The 13,419-nt window shown below is 49.9% G+C and overlaps 12 protein-coding genes and 1 non-coding gene across 13 annotated transcripts; 7 read left to right on the plus strand and 6 right to left on the minus strand.

Moving 5' to 3' along the window:
• Nucleotides 1-24: 24 nt before the first annotated feature.
• Nucleotides 25-1,365, minus strand: ECU11_1170 (uncharacterized protein; the record flags this gene model as incomplete). Its single annotated transcript, NM_001042256.1, has 1 exon — nucleotides 25-1,365. The coding sequence occupies one exon, from the start codon at nucleotides 1,363-1,365 to the stop codon at nucleotides 25-27; it is 1,341 nt and encodes a 446-aa protein (NP_586423.1).
• ECU11_1175 (uncharacterized protein) lies at nucleotides 1,366-1,620 on the plus strand (the record flags this gene model as incomplete). The annotated part of the gene is made up of 1 exon (NM_001415289.1): nucleotides 1,366-1,620. The coding sequence occupies one exon, from the start codon at nucleotides 1,366-1,368 to the stop codon at nucleotides 1,618-1,620; it is 255 nt and encodes an 84-aa protein (NP_001402597.1).
• On the minus strand, nucleotides 1,617-4,166 carry ECU11_1180 (phospholipase D; the record flags this gene model as incomplete). The annotated part of the gene is made up of 1 exon (NM_001042257.1): nucleotides 1,617-4,166. The coding sequence occupies one exon, from the start codon at nucleotides 4,164-4,166 to the stop codon at nucleotides 1,617-1,619; it is 2,550 nt and encodes an 849-aa protein (NP_586424.1).
• Nucleotides 4,167-4,211: 45 nt separating this feature from the next.
• ECU11_1190 (uncharacterized protein) lies at nucleotides 4,212-5,090 on the plus strand (the record flags this gene model as incomplete). Its single annotated transcript, NM_001042258.1, has 1 exon — nucleotides 4,212-5,090. One exon carries the CDS (start codon nucleotides 4,212-4,214, stop codon nucleotides 5,088-5,090), a length of 879 nt encoding a protein of 292 aa, NP_586425.1.
• Nucleotides 5,091-5,148: 58 nt separating this feature from the next.
• On the minus strand, nucleotides 5,149-6,885 carry ECU11_1200 (uncharacterized protein; the record flags this gene model as incomplete). Its single annotated transcript, NM_001042259.2, has 1 exon — nucleotides 5,149-6,885. The coding sequence occupies one exon, from the start codon at nucleotides 6,883-6,885 to the stop codon at nucleotides 5,149-5,151; it is 1,737 nt and encodes a 578-aa protein (NP_586426.2).
• An 81-nt stretch (nucleotides 6,886-6,966) lies between these two features.
• ECU11_1205 (uncharacterized protein) lies at nucleotides 6,967-7,119 on the minus strand (the record flags this gene model as incomplete). Its single annotated transcript, NM_001415290.1, has 1 exon — nucleotides 6,967-7,119. One exon carries the CDS (start codon nucleotides 7,117-7,119, stop codon nucleotides 6,967-6,969), a length of 153 nt encoding a protein of 50 aa, NP_001402598.1.
• A 175-nt stretch (nucleotides 7,120-7,294) lies between these two features.
• On the minus strand, nucleotides 7,295-8,182 carry ECU11_1210 (uncharacterized protein; the record flags this gene model as incomplete). Its single annotated transcript, NM_001042260.1, has 1 exon — nucleotides 7,295-8,182. The coding sequence occupies one exon, from the start codon at nucleotides 8,180-8,182 to the stop codon at nucleotides 7,295-7,297; it is 888 nt and encodes a 295-aa protein (NP_586427.1).
• Nucleotides 8,183-8,289: 107 nt separating this feature from the next.
• Nucleotides 8,290-9,039, minus strand: ECU11_1220 (uncharacterized protein; the record flags this gene model as incomplete). The annotated part of the gene is made up of 1 exon (NM_001042261.2): nucleotides 8,290-9,039. One exon carries the CDS (start codon nucleotides 9,037-9,039, stop codon nucleotides 8,290-8,292), a length of 750 nt encoding a protein of 249 aa, NP_586428.2.
• A 33-nt stretch (nucleotides 9,040-9,072) lies between these two features.
• ECU11_1230 (uncharacterized protein) lies at nucleotides 9,073-9,780 on the plus strand (the record flags this gene model as incomplete). The annotated part of the gene is made up of 1 exon (NM_001042262.2): nucleotides 9,073-9,780. The coding sequence occupies one exon, from the start codon at nucleotides 9,073-9,075 to the stop codon at nucleotides 9,778-9,780; it is 708 nt and encodes a 235-aa protein (NP_586429.2).
• A 78-nt stretch (nucleotides 9,781-9,858) lies between these two features.
• Nucleotides 9,859-10,704, plus strand: ECU11_1240 (uncharacterized protein; the record flags this gene model as incomplete). The annotated part of the gene is made up of 1 exon (NM_001042263.2): nucleotides 9,859-10,704. The coding sequence occupies one exon, from the start codon at nucleotides 9,859-9,861 to the stop codon at nucleotides 10,702-10,704; it is 846 nt and encodes a 281-aa protein (NP_586430.2).
• Nucleotides 10,705-10,742: 38 nt separating this feature from the next.
• Nucleotides 10,743-11,261, plus strand: ECU11_1250 (uncharacterized protein; the record flags this gene model as incomplete). The annotated part of the gene is made up of 1 exon (NM_001042264.1): nucleotides 10,743-11,261. The coding sequence occupies one exon, from the start codon at nucleotides 10,743-10,745 to the stop codon at nucleotides 11,259-11,261; it is 519 nt and encodes a 172-aa protein (NP_586431.1).
• Nucleotides 11,262-11,362: 101 nt separating this feature from the next.
• Nucleotides 11,363-11,434, plus strand: ECU11_1255. The gene has a single exon. It is a non-coding gene; the product is annotated as a tRNA-Gly (tRNA).
• Nucleotides 11,435-11,509: 75 nt separating this feature from the next.
• On the plus strand, nucleotides 11,510-13,402 carry ECU11_1260 (uncharacterized protein; the record flags this gene model as incomplete). Its single annotated transcript, NM_001042265.1, has 1 exon — nucleotides 11,510-13,402. One exon carries the CDS (start codon nucleotides 11,510-11,512, stop codon nucleotides 13,400-13,402), a length of 1,893 nt encoding a protein of 630 aa, NP_586432.1.
• Nucleotides 13,403-13,419: the final 17 nt, after the last annotated feature.

The following is a 13,419-nucleotide window of genomic DNA, read 5'->3' on the forward strand; positions in this document are numbered from 1 at the left end:
TAAGGATGTTTATTCTTCTGCAGACTACCCTCCAAAGCACTCGAGAAACGCAATGGAGCGGAGATTCTGCTCTTGGAAGTACACTTCGTCGTCAACAACTGATGCAAGCGCCTCTATCCTCCCGGCAAGCATTGGATCGTCCTCTATGTCTCTTTCGTACAGAGAAAGAATAACTCCAATGCATTCAGAGAAAATGGGCACAAACTCCTTAACCGTGAAGAACTCGACTATCACATCAAGGACACCTGCCAGCTCCTTCCTGCTCAGATCCTGGAGCGCACGCACGAATCCCCTTTTTTCATGGATGTAGCTCATCGCTGCAAACATCTCCTGGACATCTCTTTTTTCCATCGCATGCATCATCGACTTCTTGTACTCAAACCTGTTCAGCCTCTTCTCCAGGTAGGTAAGCCTTTCCACCGGATTTCGGACAATATCAACCCTCACCTCGTCGTGCAGGCCATCCCCCTTGTCCTTAGGCACCATGGGACTCTTCTTCGGCTTCTCCTTGACCAGCTCCAGCACTCCTCCATCCTCCAGCCCAAGATACACAACATCGTCGAAGATGCTGATGTCCAGGATTCCTCCTCGGACCCCAACTCTCGATATCATCTTAAGATCCGTTGTGAACACCCTTACGTTTGCATCTAACGATGCCGTATAGAGCCTGTGTCCATAGAACACCATCGACGTCACCTCCTTGATGTGAAAAAACCTCCCAATCTCAATGCCTCCCGAGACATCGATCACACGGACCTCGTTTCCAGATGCAAGGGCTATGCGGCTGCTCCCCAGCGCGCAGATCCTTGATATTCGGCACCCGGCATTATACTCGACCACCCTTGAAAGGGTCTTCAGGCAATGCCCCCTAACGAATCCATCATACGACCCCGAAAACACAATCCCATCCACAATGTCGATGCTCCGGACATAGTCTGTGCTGTCGGATATGGTGGCAACAGACTCTGCCTTCGACAGATCAAATATCTTTATCTTCATATCATCACTGCAGCTCACCAGCATCGTCCCATCGATTCTTATCTCGTTGATCCTGGCCTCGTGCTCGTAGTACTGCCTGACAATACTCTTCATCTTCCCAATCACCTTGATGTGCCCGCTTTCGTCCCCACATGCAGCCAACTCCCCGCATACATCCACAGCACTTACATCTCTATCAAACTTCGCTATCTTCTTTCTCCTGCCTTCACCCTTCCTGATCAGCAGTGCACAGCCCTTAGACCCTGCAACAACCCCATCCTTGCCGCTGCACAGGCTGGAAATCGGGTCTTCCTGCTCATGGACGGGATCAAAGCTTTCTCTCTCGAAGTCCTCTATCCCAAAATTATTGCTTCTGAAGTACACCATATGGGTCCCGGAGAAGCACAAAATAACTGTCCAAACCTTCCACCTGGGATGGATATCGAGGACTTGATCAAGAGTGCAGACAACTTCTTCAGAGGCAGGCCGAGCTCAAACCCTATGGTTTCATCCAAGAAGAAGGTCCTTCGGTTCGCCAAGGACAACGGAGTGGATATGAACAAGTCCTTAATCAAAGCCGAGGAGTTTCCAAGAAGCGCATATGCAGACGAGCTGGAGAGGTTTCCGGTTCTTCGAGATTAGTAGTAGACCACCGATGGAATAAATCCATGAATACTAAAGATGCTTTTTTCAGACTCTCTGCCAACTAGAAGGTCGTCTGTAAACAGAACCAGATGGCCTTGTATTCCATGAAGCAAATTCTGGACAAGGACACTGTCCACCGGGCAGGGGCACAAACGTCTTCCACCGTAGCCGCCATCCAGCTCAAGAAGCCTCTTGAACATCTCTGTGTTAGTCCTTGCTCTATCGACAATCCTGTTGAAGACGTCATTACTTCCGAGGTCAAGTGTGCTGCCGAGTAGATGATGCTCCAGAAAATCCAGAGGTCCACACCTGCTTCTTTCCGCCCCCCTCTTGACTCCAAGATGCTCCTCTAACAGGGTCCTCAGCAGCTTGTGAACCACCTCGTTGTCATCCTCCACTAGCAGTGCTATTTCTGTGTCCCTACATCCAACCATGCTTCTGTCATTAAGATTTGTGCTCCCGACTATGGCTGATGTCCCGTCCGCAATGATCACCTTCGAATGCACATAGATCTGCTCCTGGGCGACTCTTTTCCCGTCAAAATGTACCTTCCTCAGAGACATAAACACAAGATACTTGTCCGGGTCAACTCCATGCCCTCTTAGCACCTGGTACAAAGACTTTTCCCCCTTCGATATCGACTGCTCTTGGATCCTGATGATCTCTACTGCAGGCGTCGGACTCACCATAAGGCCTGCATCAAGTGCAGGGAAGAGGGGAATCACAACATACACCTTAAACTCCTCTCCAGCCCTGTCAGCCTCGATTATTCTCTCTGCAAGGACTCTCCCAACCGTGTTCTCCGGATACCCAGGTGCAGAGCTGCACCTTGTAATGAAAAACTGGTTTTCTATGTATATGAATCTTCTGGAGCCCCGGATCACCTCCGAATACCCCCTTGACACCGAGTCCTCATCAATCCCAAGCGACCATCTTCCGACAGACCTCAGCACCTGAGTTCTGACGAGTCCTCCATCTTCCAAGGAGTCCGAAGACATGCTGTCTATTGCCCCAAGCTCCTCGTTCGGAACCAACAGCTCTGTCCTCTTCCCCCCTCCGTCCTCAGAGACAATGAAGTTCCATCTTTCAATGAAGTGCCGAGATATATCAAACGCAGAACTTCCAACAACCTTACACTGGACGTCATGCCATGGCATCCTCGGTAGATCGGAAGGTTCTAGCCCGTTCTCCTCCTTTTCATATGCCTCCAAATACCCAGCCTGGTGCTCCTTACTGACCAACGGGTGCTCCTGCGTGTCGTACCTTCCAAGCCCCAGGTCAATTCCTCCGACATATGCTATTCTCTGGTCCACAACAACCACCTTCTCATGGTGCGTCCAGTAGATAGGAATGCGCCCCATGCCATTTGGATGTCTAAGGACCTCAATCCTCCTGTGGAGCTTCGATAGGAACTCATATGTGTAGTTGGAGTCGATGTTCAGTGCCCTCAGAACCTCTTTGTACACCAGTATCCTTATCTTCACCCCCTTTTCCGCCAGCTCTTTCAGAACATGATCCAGCCTGTATCTCTTGTCCAGTCCCTTGCCCACGGGCTTCACCCGAAGATACAGCGTGGGATAGATCCACCACCCGGCGATGAAGACCTCTCTTCTTGCAAGGCATAGCGTGTCATAAAGGTTCCAGAAGTAGCTTTTTCCATCAACATAGAAGTTCACGACATTTCCCCTTCTCACGGGACTGAAGGATGTAAGCCTGCTAGATCCCCTTATCCTTTCCTCTCCTTCCAGAATCTCTCCAAACAACCGGCGCACAGCCTCATGCCTGAACGACTTGATCGTGTATCTCTTCCCACCCTTGTCGATAACCACCTTGCTATAAAACACATTCATCTTGTACTTCACATTCAGGTCTCCTCCGTAGAACAGGACATCTGCATCTTCGTGTCCATTTTTGTAGTCAACAAGCACTAGATGCGACTTTTTGCAGACAACATACATCTTTCCTGAGCTTCTAGACACCCTATAGCAAGAGCCCGCACACCTGCCTCCATCCAGATCTGTTATGTCCACATGGAACTTGTCCTCAAACATCTTTGTCCCGCTGAACGAGTGCCTGGATATTCTGAAGAAGTCATAAACCTTTCCAATGTCAAGGTACCTCGATCTGTGGAGAACAGCCCGGAGAAACTCCTCGATGCTGCTGCATTGCTCTTCCGTACATATATCAGGCTTGTCCCTCCGAGAGTCCATGACCTCTCTGTAGTGAAGGTATGCATTCAGGGAAAACAGCTGCACTATCCCCACATTTATTCTCCATCTCTGCCTCCCATAGCTCAGGTTCACCACATAGCTTGTGGGTGACGAAGATGCGCCGTCGACACTCGCCTTGACCTGATCGAGCAAGACAGGGAACACAGACTCCCGCGACAGGAACCCAAGTCTTCTGAAAGGGACCATAAGAACAGACCCAAGCAAGCTCGCGTAGGTATGTCCTCTCCTCAATGCCAGAGATGTGTCTTCGCCGCTGGTGTGCATCAACCCTTGAGGCATTCCATCTGCCGACGCTTTGTCTGGAATTTCCATGACTGCAGGATCTCCTCAAAATGAAATATAGTTTAGGCCTAGAAGATGGGAGAGAGTTGTCCTGGTGTGTCAAGCAAAGATGCTGGGAAGGCAGAAGAGTGCAAGGGGTGCCCCAACGTGGGCTACTGCTCGCAGCCGGTGCAGCAGGATCCAGACATTAAGGCCATCCAAGAGAATCTCAGCGGAGTAAAGGCCGTCATTGCCGTTATGAGCGGTAAGGGGGGAGTTGGAAAAAGCACCGTCACAAGGAACATAGCAGAGTTGATGTCCTCCCGAGGCATTGCAACATGCATTTTGGACCTGGACTTGTCTGGGCCAAGCATCCCAAGGCTCACAGGAACGGACGGGCAGTTGATGTGCGAGACGAACGGCAGGCTTCAGCCGGTGGAGGTGCATGGGCTTCTGAAGGCTGTTTCTGCCGGATATCTGCAGGACCCGTGTGAAGAGGGCGTCGTGTTCAGCTCCACCCTCAAAACAAGCGCCATGAAGAAGCTACTAAAATGGTGTAGCTACGAAGGCACGGACGTGTTGCTCCTGGACACTCCCCCCAACGTGACTGATGAGCACCTCGGGATGGTGAACTTCATAAGGCCAAGATTCGGGATTGTTGTTACGACGCCGCAGAAGTTTTCTCTGCAGGACGTGGCCAGGCAGGTTGACTTTTGCAGGAAGGCAAGGATAGAGGTTCTTGGGATCATAGAGAACATGAAGAGGTTTACCTGCCAAAAGTGCGGCCATTCGAAAAGCATATTCAGAAGTGTCGGAGTTGAGTCATATTGTATGTCCAACGGAATTGCATATCTAGGCTCAATCGACCTTAAGCAGGACATAGCCAAGAGGTCTGACTCAGGAGATACCATTGAAGAAGAAGTCCTTGGAAAGATAGTCGATGCTATCATGGTAGTATGCAGCTCCAAGGCCTAAGGGGCACAACCATCCCAGCAGAATAAATAAACCTCGGACAAACATGTGTTAAAGATATTTATTTAACTCCTAGCATTCCACAGTCTCTCAATCTCTCTGCTATGGACCTAGCAGCTCCATTCGTCTGGCTTATCATCTTGGCAGACCCCTTGTCGACAAAGCAGACCTTGTTGAAAAACGGAAGGAGATCGAGATTGTGCACTATTGCTATGACTGTCACCGAGCCCTCAGAGTCTATAATGTTTCTTATGATATCTATCTCCGCTTCCTTATCGAGGTTAGAGGTCGGCTCGTCCATAACGAGGATCTCAGACCTCTTCAACAGGGCCCTTAGTATGACAATCTTCTGTCGCTCTCCCCCGCTGATGTGCCTCCCACACTCCCCGACATTCGTGAAATACCCCCTCTCAAGCCTCATGATGCTGTCGTGAATGTTGAATCTCTTTGCAAGCTCGACGACGGCATAGTCAGATACACTGGGGCTTCCATACTTGATGTTGTACATCACAGTCTCGTTGAATAGAGATGAGTTCTGGGGCACATATCCTATGGTTCTCCTGAACGAGCCGTTCTCTATTGCCTTGATGTTGATTCCATCAATGCATATCGAGCCCTGGTAGCTGTTAAACTTTAGGAGGGTCTTCAGAATCGTCGACTTGCCCGACCCATTCGACCCCACAATAGCCACCTTGTCTCCCTTCTCAATCGTGAGGTTCACGCCTCTGAGGACCTTCTTGTCCCCGTAGTACGAGTGGACGTCGTTGAACACAATGTTCTTTCTGAATCTTGCCACAGACAGCCTAGCACTCGTTTTCAGGTCGTAGTCCTCCGAAAGAACCTCCCTGGCATTCAGCATGGCCTCTGTAAACCTGCAGTATGTAAATCCAAGGTTGTTCAGATTCATGAGCAGGATCCTGCTTGTTGTTACATAGAAGATCAGCATCTTCCCGTCCATCTTACTCGAGAGAACTCCATATGCGCCAAGCGCAATCACAGAGGCATTCAGAAACGCAAAAATCAGCTTCTGGAGCATATTCAGAATGTACAGCCCTCTGAACAGATTCGTTCCAAACCTCTCTATCTCCATCAGCTTTGCATCATATCTCCTCGTCTCAATGTCGTAGTTGTTGAACGACACTACAGACTCGTGGTTGCTCAGGGTGTCGTACACAATGTTCGATGCAGTGTTTTCTGCATTGTTCAGTGCTCCTCGGATCCTGTTTCTTCTTAGAGCTATCGATATCGTCATGGTCCCGTAGACACCCACTGCAAGGATAATGATGAGAGAGGCAAGCACCCCAAGCCTCAGATACGCTTCAAGCCCGACAAACGCAAGCGAAGCCACAACTGGGAACAGGTTCTGCACAGAAACCTCCACAAAGTCGCTGATCGCCTTGCTCTTCCTGGTTATGATGCTCTGGATCGTTCCAGACCCATAGGACTCGAATGTCTCCGTCTCCATCTGAATGAAGTACTCGAAGGTGGTTCTTAGCGTATATCTGTAGACATACTGGACGGCACTGACAAACACAAATCCCTGCAGCTCCGTGAACATGATGCCCATCAGAGAAACCGCCAGAAACATGGCTATCCTGCCGCGGGGAATGCCCTCAGAGTCCAAGCCGTCCGAAATGTGGCTTATGCAGCTCGCCACTTTGACCTCGAAATACTTCCCTGCAAAAATGCTCAGGAGAACAGGAAATACAATGATCCTCACCTGCGGAATGCTGAGGATGTACTTCCTCACAATAATGCTCAGAGTCTGAAGCTCACTCACCTTCTTCTTGCCACCCATTGATGCGGATATTTTTCGAAAATATTTATTAACTTGTTTGAAAGGCGATCTAAAACAGATCACCATTCCAGTCCCCGAGGATCATGCATCCTTGTTTTCCCTGGCCCTGGCCATCAGAACAGACGTCTCCACGTGCTGTGTAAGAATCTTCGACTTCTGCTCTAGCCTCCGAAGAGCCTGGTCGCACTCCACAATGCTGGCCCTCAGCAGGTCAAACTTCTCCTTCAAGCTCATTCTGGGGCTAGCAGGGGCTTACATCAACACTTCCGGATTCCTGAAGGATTGCTCCTCCCATTCCACACTAATCCAGACAATGCAGCTCTTCCAGGGAAGGCGGGCCGAACACGTAGGAGATTTCCTCAAAAGATTGGTTTAATTTCAAACTTCACAATAACCTTGTATATGTGTATTAGTACTTGCACTCGTCATCGACAGAGTCCGAGGGCTCATTGACATATATTACTCTCTGTGCCCTTGCTCCCCTCTGCGGTGGGATGTACACGTCGCTTGGATGGGTGTCCACATCGATGTGTGTGGAAATGGCGTCATCGCTTGTCTCGTCAATCCCAAAGATTATCGCTCCGTTGACACTGGGCTTGGAAGCTATGCATGTATCCACATGCTGGCAGACATAGGAAAGCTTGTCCTCGTCCCTAGGACTCGGGAACCCTTGGTTGAGAAACAGATCCTTTGCCCCTGAAATGGCCTCGGATATTCCTGACTTGATGAAGTCTATTGTCTCTTCTGTTCCCCTCCACAACACACCTATCGACCTTGCACACTCCTTGGGCTCTCCGATCACTATCTTGTCCATTATGTTTTCATTGTGGGTTGGGCAGCTCCACAGGAACAGATGGATTCCTATCTTCCTGTCCTTGTATGTATTGAGGAGGTGGTTGTGCACAGCACTTGTCCTTGTGCCCACAGGCTCCACAAGCTCGCAGGAGCTGTCGAACCTCTTCGTTGGCACGAGCTCGTTGACGTCGTAGTCCTTTGCATCAAACCCAATCTTCACCTTGAACTTCGACAGATAGTCGTTGTAGGGTCCTATCACCCTGCTTTTCAGGTAGTGCTCAACAGCCTCTCTCTCGTCCTTGCAGTCGGAGAATGCAGAGAAGATTGCATCTATTGTTCCCCGATCAAAGTGTGCGTACATGCTGACCAGATAGATCTTGTCGTCCTTTGTGCAGGCCGGATCTGCCTCGAAGCCCCCGAAGTTGTATTCAGACGCCAAGGCAAGGCCTTCCCGGACCAGGCCAATGACAAGCAGAAGAGGAGTTGATGTCATGAGAAACATGGTTTTGGTGCTTCTCCCTCGGGAAATATATAAATATTTTGCTTGAAACAGATGTTTTGGCTCCAAGGGCTTTGTTTTGCCACCTCTTTCAAACCTGATTCACTTCCTCAGTCTGAGGTATCAATCCCATCCCTATCTGCCACAACTTTCTTAACGGTGTTCAGGATGTTGAACAGCACAAGGCTATTCCTGCTTTCCATCCTGCCGACAAACCGAGAGAGAATCAGCTCCATGCCAGACATAGGGGAGAGCAGAAGACTTCCGGGAATCTCTTTCCTATTGATGTAGTGGTAGTACCCCACCTCCTTCCGCTTGATCCTGCCAAGCGCATTCCTGACCCTGAGTCCGCTGATCTTTGAGATGCACGACTCAATCGTTTCCTCCACTCCCGATCCTCTACACACAGATCTAAGGGCAACTACAGACTCCGTTTCTGCATCCGCCTGAAACACAACCATGTCAAATCCCGAAGACCGTGCAGCTTCGACGACCTGCCTGGGAAGTGGGTTTATCCTGCCGGCGCAGTGGCTGTCGTCGAGGCTCCAGAGTCCCGATCCAGCATCCACCTGATTGGAAAAGCCGATGCCTTCAAGAAAGGCCCTGTGCTGCAGAAAGCACCTAGACATCACAGTGAACCCGTGTATGCTTCTGTTCTTCAGCCTACTGATTGCATGTGCCATTACAAGTGACGAGGACGTTCCATCCAGATAGAGCAGCACTCTGCTTCCAAAGCGGAGCTTCCTGAAGCACCTGAAGACCTTGCGGAGGAATTGGCTTTCGAAGCATGCATTGCAGTAGTCCAGATTGCTTATTCTGATGTTTGGAGTGTCTGTGCAGGCTGCACATCCATGCTCCATGGGATAAAATTTTCGATTCGAGGCTGGCATTTAATGGGCACGGAGCATACAGCAGCAAATGTTGAGAAGATAAAAAGCGTGATGGATGCGATAATGGGCGACCTTGAGGGATATCTTGAGATGTACAGAAGCCATGCAAGATTCCTCAGGGGAAGGATCAGCAGAGACAAGCAGGAGGGGGAGGTTCTTCTGCAGACGGTGACATCCACGCTGAACGAGATGAAGGAAAGGAACGAAAGGCTGGTTGATGAGAGAAATGGGCTCAGGTCTCGGATTGAGCAGGATACAAAGGACCTTCGGGCCTCCGAGGATGAGAGGCACGAGCTTATGAACCAGATCAAGGAGCTTGAGATGGGCAACCTCGACCTGAAGGAGGTTCTTAAAGAGAAGAGGGGGATTGAGGGGGCTTTTGCAAAGAAGATAGAGCTGGTCTTCGAGAGAAACAAGCAGAGAGAGGCTCAGATGGAAGCGAAGGCGGGGTGGTTCAGGAGGTATCTTGGGATAGAGATCATTCCGATGAGGGAAAATGTGATTAAGGTTGTTTTCAGCCGGATATGCCCTGAGGACAGTGTGGAGTGCTTTGTAACCCTTGATCTGTCAGCAGACGGGCCTGTCGTCGACCTGTTTCCCCGGATGTATGGCCTTGAAAGGGCCAACAGTCTGTTTAGGGAGCATAACAACTTTCACGACTTCCTTCGGGTGATTAGGAGTGGGTTTCGGAGAGAGTATTCTGGGATGTGACCTGCTCTCTGGACGATTAAAATGATTTGCTTTAGGAATCTGTGGGGCTTGAAGAACAAGGCATGCAGACGAACCCCAATGAAAAGCTACAAGCTTGTCTACAAGCCCGAGCACGGGGAAAAGAGGTTTCTGTTTACAAATGTCGACATGAAGGACCTATCCTCGCCTGTTGTGATTTCCCGGGAGAAGCCTGTGCAGGAAGAGGTTGTATTCAACACAAAGAAGAAGAGCGAGCAGGTTGAGTATGAGGATGAGGAGTACAAGAAGCTGAAGGAGAAGGAGGGGTGTCTTCTGGTGCTTGAAGACGCAGAGAACAGGGCATACTCTGGTAAGATGCAGGATCTGGGTGCGAGTAGCTCATGCTACTTTGTGTTTATCAATACAGGGACGTGTCTGAAGGTTGTTCCTGTCCGGAAGTGGTACAGGTTCAGCCAGAGATCCCAGCTGGACATTATCCAGGGGTATGATGGAGAGGGTGCTGGAGACGAAAATGGCGGGGGAGATGCAGAGGGGACATCGTCCGAGGAAAGGGAGGAGATTGACTTTGACGACGACTTTGACGACGACGACGGGGAGGAGACAAACGTCTTTGTTGTGCGCGAGAAGAGGCTCAACAGTGCAGGGCGGCGGATGAGGAACATCATGGAGAGCTATGAAGAGAAGGAAGAAAGCGAGAGCTCTGAAGAGGCAGGAGAGAGGGACACAAAGGATGCCGAAAAGGCAAGCAGGGTTCTCACGAAGGATGCTCTCAGGAACATGTTCAGGGGCGGCCGGATTGCACTGCGAGATCTTCTCCGAGGAATAAAGGCGCGGTTTGGCCTCAATGAGGAGGAGAAGGAGCTTGTGAAAGAGTTTATTGGGGAGAACTGCACGTTCGAGACCGACGGGGGGAGCAAGGAAAGGTATCTTGTTCTGAAGAAATAGAGTGGGCCTGATATTTGTGGATTTTGCGCTGGGCCCTGATGAGGCTGGTACTAGAGCACAGGCTGATGAAGCATTTGAGGGAAGTGGGATATGAAGCTGTTGAAAGAAGGGCCCTGGAGGTTTATGCAGCATCTCTAGAGGCCTATATGCTTGCGTATCTGAAGACGATTGGATCTGTCTCGAGACATGGACTGAAGTCGCACTCCACCCTGCTGGACGTGTTGTGCTTCATAGAGGGGAAGAAGTTTGAGTTTTCCCCTGTTGAGAGGATTGAATATCCAGAAGAGGTTGCCGAGGAGGAAGAGAAGTTTGTCAGTCCCCTGTCGTCGAGCATTGAGAAGTACATCCACATATATGACTTCATGCCCAGCTTTCCGCCGACACATGCATTCCGGCAGACGATTGTTAAGGCTAGCAGCAAAAGTAGCAAGTCTGTGAATGTGAAGAACAGGCTGGAGCAGAGCCTGAGGACTGAGGGAAATCTGCTGAAGCTGATCAAGGCATCTGGGTCACTTCCACCGTTTGTTAACTTCCTATACAGGAATGGATGTTCTTAGTGGATTAAAGATGAGTTGTTGTTTTATGTCTATTGTCTAGGGATGCCTGGGCCGGTAGGTTTTGAAGACCTAAGATGGGAGTCGATGTGTGCAGCGTGTAAGCATTGGTAGTATAGTGGTTATTATGTGAGCTTCCCAAGCTCATGGCCCGGGTTCGATTCCCGGTCAATGCATTTTGGCCCTGGATGCATTTGGCGGGAACATTTCCCTCCAAGGCATGATATATTGGGCTTGGCAAGGAGAGCTCAATGATAAGGAAGTTGCCTGAGGATGTCGGGAAGAGGATCAGGGCACAGCGGTCTGTCCAGAGCATCTATATTGTGGTGAAGGAGCTGATCGAAAACGCCATTGATTCAGGATGTACGTGGATAAGGATACTGGTGGATGACGCCATAACTGTCGAGGACAATGGATGTGGAATTAGCGATCTTGACAAGGTTGGGGTTGAAGGAGCAACCTCAAAGGAGTCCATGGCATACTATGTTCTGGGCTATGCTGACAGGGTGGAGAAGTTTTCCTATGGATTCAGAGGACAGGCCCTCAGCTGTCTTGCGGAGGTGTGCGACCTGGAGATCATTTCTAGATCGGAGCATTCGTTTGCGCTCAGGAAAGACTTTTCGACCAATGCCATTTCGAAGTGTGCCAGGGAGAGAGGCACGACAGTCCATGTTCGGAACCTGTTTAAGAACTGCCCGCTAAGGAGGCCCATGGCAGATAGCGGCCTGAAGAGGGACCTAGGGAAGATCTGCAGTCTGATTGAGTCATATCGATGTGCTAACAAGATAAACTTCACTCTGTTTCACAAGAGAAAGGTTCTTCTGAGCTGTGGGGGGTATGAAACGGTAAGAGAGTACTTCGAGTCCAACTACCCCTCCTTTGCCGGGAAGTGCATGGAGGTGTGCAATGGGCAGATGGATCTCTTCATGCTTCCTGTGTGTGTCAAGGAGCCAAAGCAGCTGATGTTCTCGGAAAGAAGGCCCATTTCTAACAGAAGGATACTGAATGCAGTAAAGAGCGAGTTCGGTCTGTATGTTGAGGGAAGCCCGACGTTTGTGCTGGTGATCAAGGGATATGGGGACGTAAACGTATCTGCAGACAAGAGTGAGGTGATATTTGCAGACGAGGCAGGGATCCTGAACCTCCTCAGGTCGGAGATAGGAAGGTTCTTCTCTTCAGAGATGTATCTGAACCCTGCGAGCGCCGTTAGAAGACAGAAAAGCAATGTGCAGGAGAGGAGCGATGCTGGCGAAGACAGCCGAGAAGACCTAATGGCCAGAGGATCCTCCAGAATCAGCGAAGACTTTCCTTTTCTGAAGCCTGCTAAGACAACCATCCCTCATAGAGAAAAGGCGCAGCAACGGAGTGCTGGGCCGCCTGAGGGCATGGAGAGCAGCAAAGAGTTGCTGCCAGAAGAGACTGTGGGGATAGAAAACACCAAGGTAGAGACCGTCTCCTCCAGTCCTTTGAAAGAGCATGAGTCTCCTCCAGAGACAGAGAAGAAGAACGAAGAGGTTGGAAGCAAAGAGAACTTTGCAGCAGGGGCATATTCGTTCTTCAGGAACGATGAGCTCGTCCAGTCAAAGATTTCGTTCTCAAAGGGGGACTTTGGCAGACTAGAGATCATAGGGCAGTTCAACAATGGATTCATCATCACAAAGCTGGAGAAGAACAAGAAGACATATCTTGTGGCGGTGGATCAGCATGCAGCCGACGAGATCAGGAACTTTGAGGACATCAAGAAAACATTCTGTCTGAAGAAACAAAGCGTGATATCTCCCGTGAAGCTGGATCTCACACCGATTGAGGAAATGGTTGTTAGCGACAACGTAGAACTGTTTGAAAGAAATGGATTTGTTGTAAAGGACGGGATGCTCGAGACCGTTCCTGTGTATAAGAACCAGACGTTTGGGATCAGGGAGTTTCGAGAGCTCCTTGAGGATGTGAAGAATGAAGAGTACGAGTTCAGAAAGGCCCGGAGTATAATCGCATCCAAGGCATGCAGAACAAGTGTAATGATAGGCGATGTGCTTTCCATGGCAGACATGAAAAGAATAGTAAAGAGCCTTGCATCCCTAGAGAGGCCCTGGAAATGTCCACACGGCAGACCCACGTTCATGGTGCTGAACGAGGCAGAGGCATAGTCGAATCATAGATATGG

This window comes from Encephalitozoon cuniculi, chromosome XI, assembly GCF_000091225.2.
Source record: "Encephalitozoon cuniculi GB-M1 chromosome XI, complete sequence".
NCBI lineage: Eukaryota > Fungi > Microsporidia > Unikaryonidae > Encephalitozoon > Encephalitozoon cuniculi.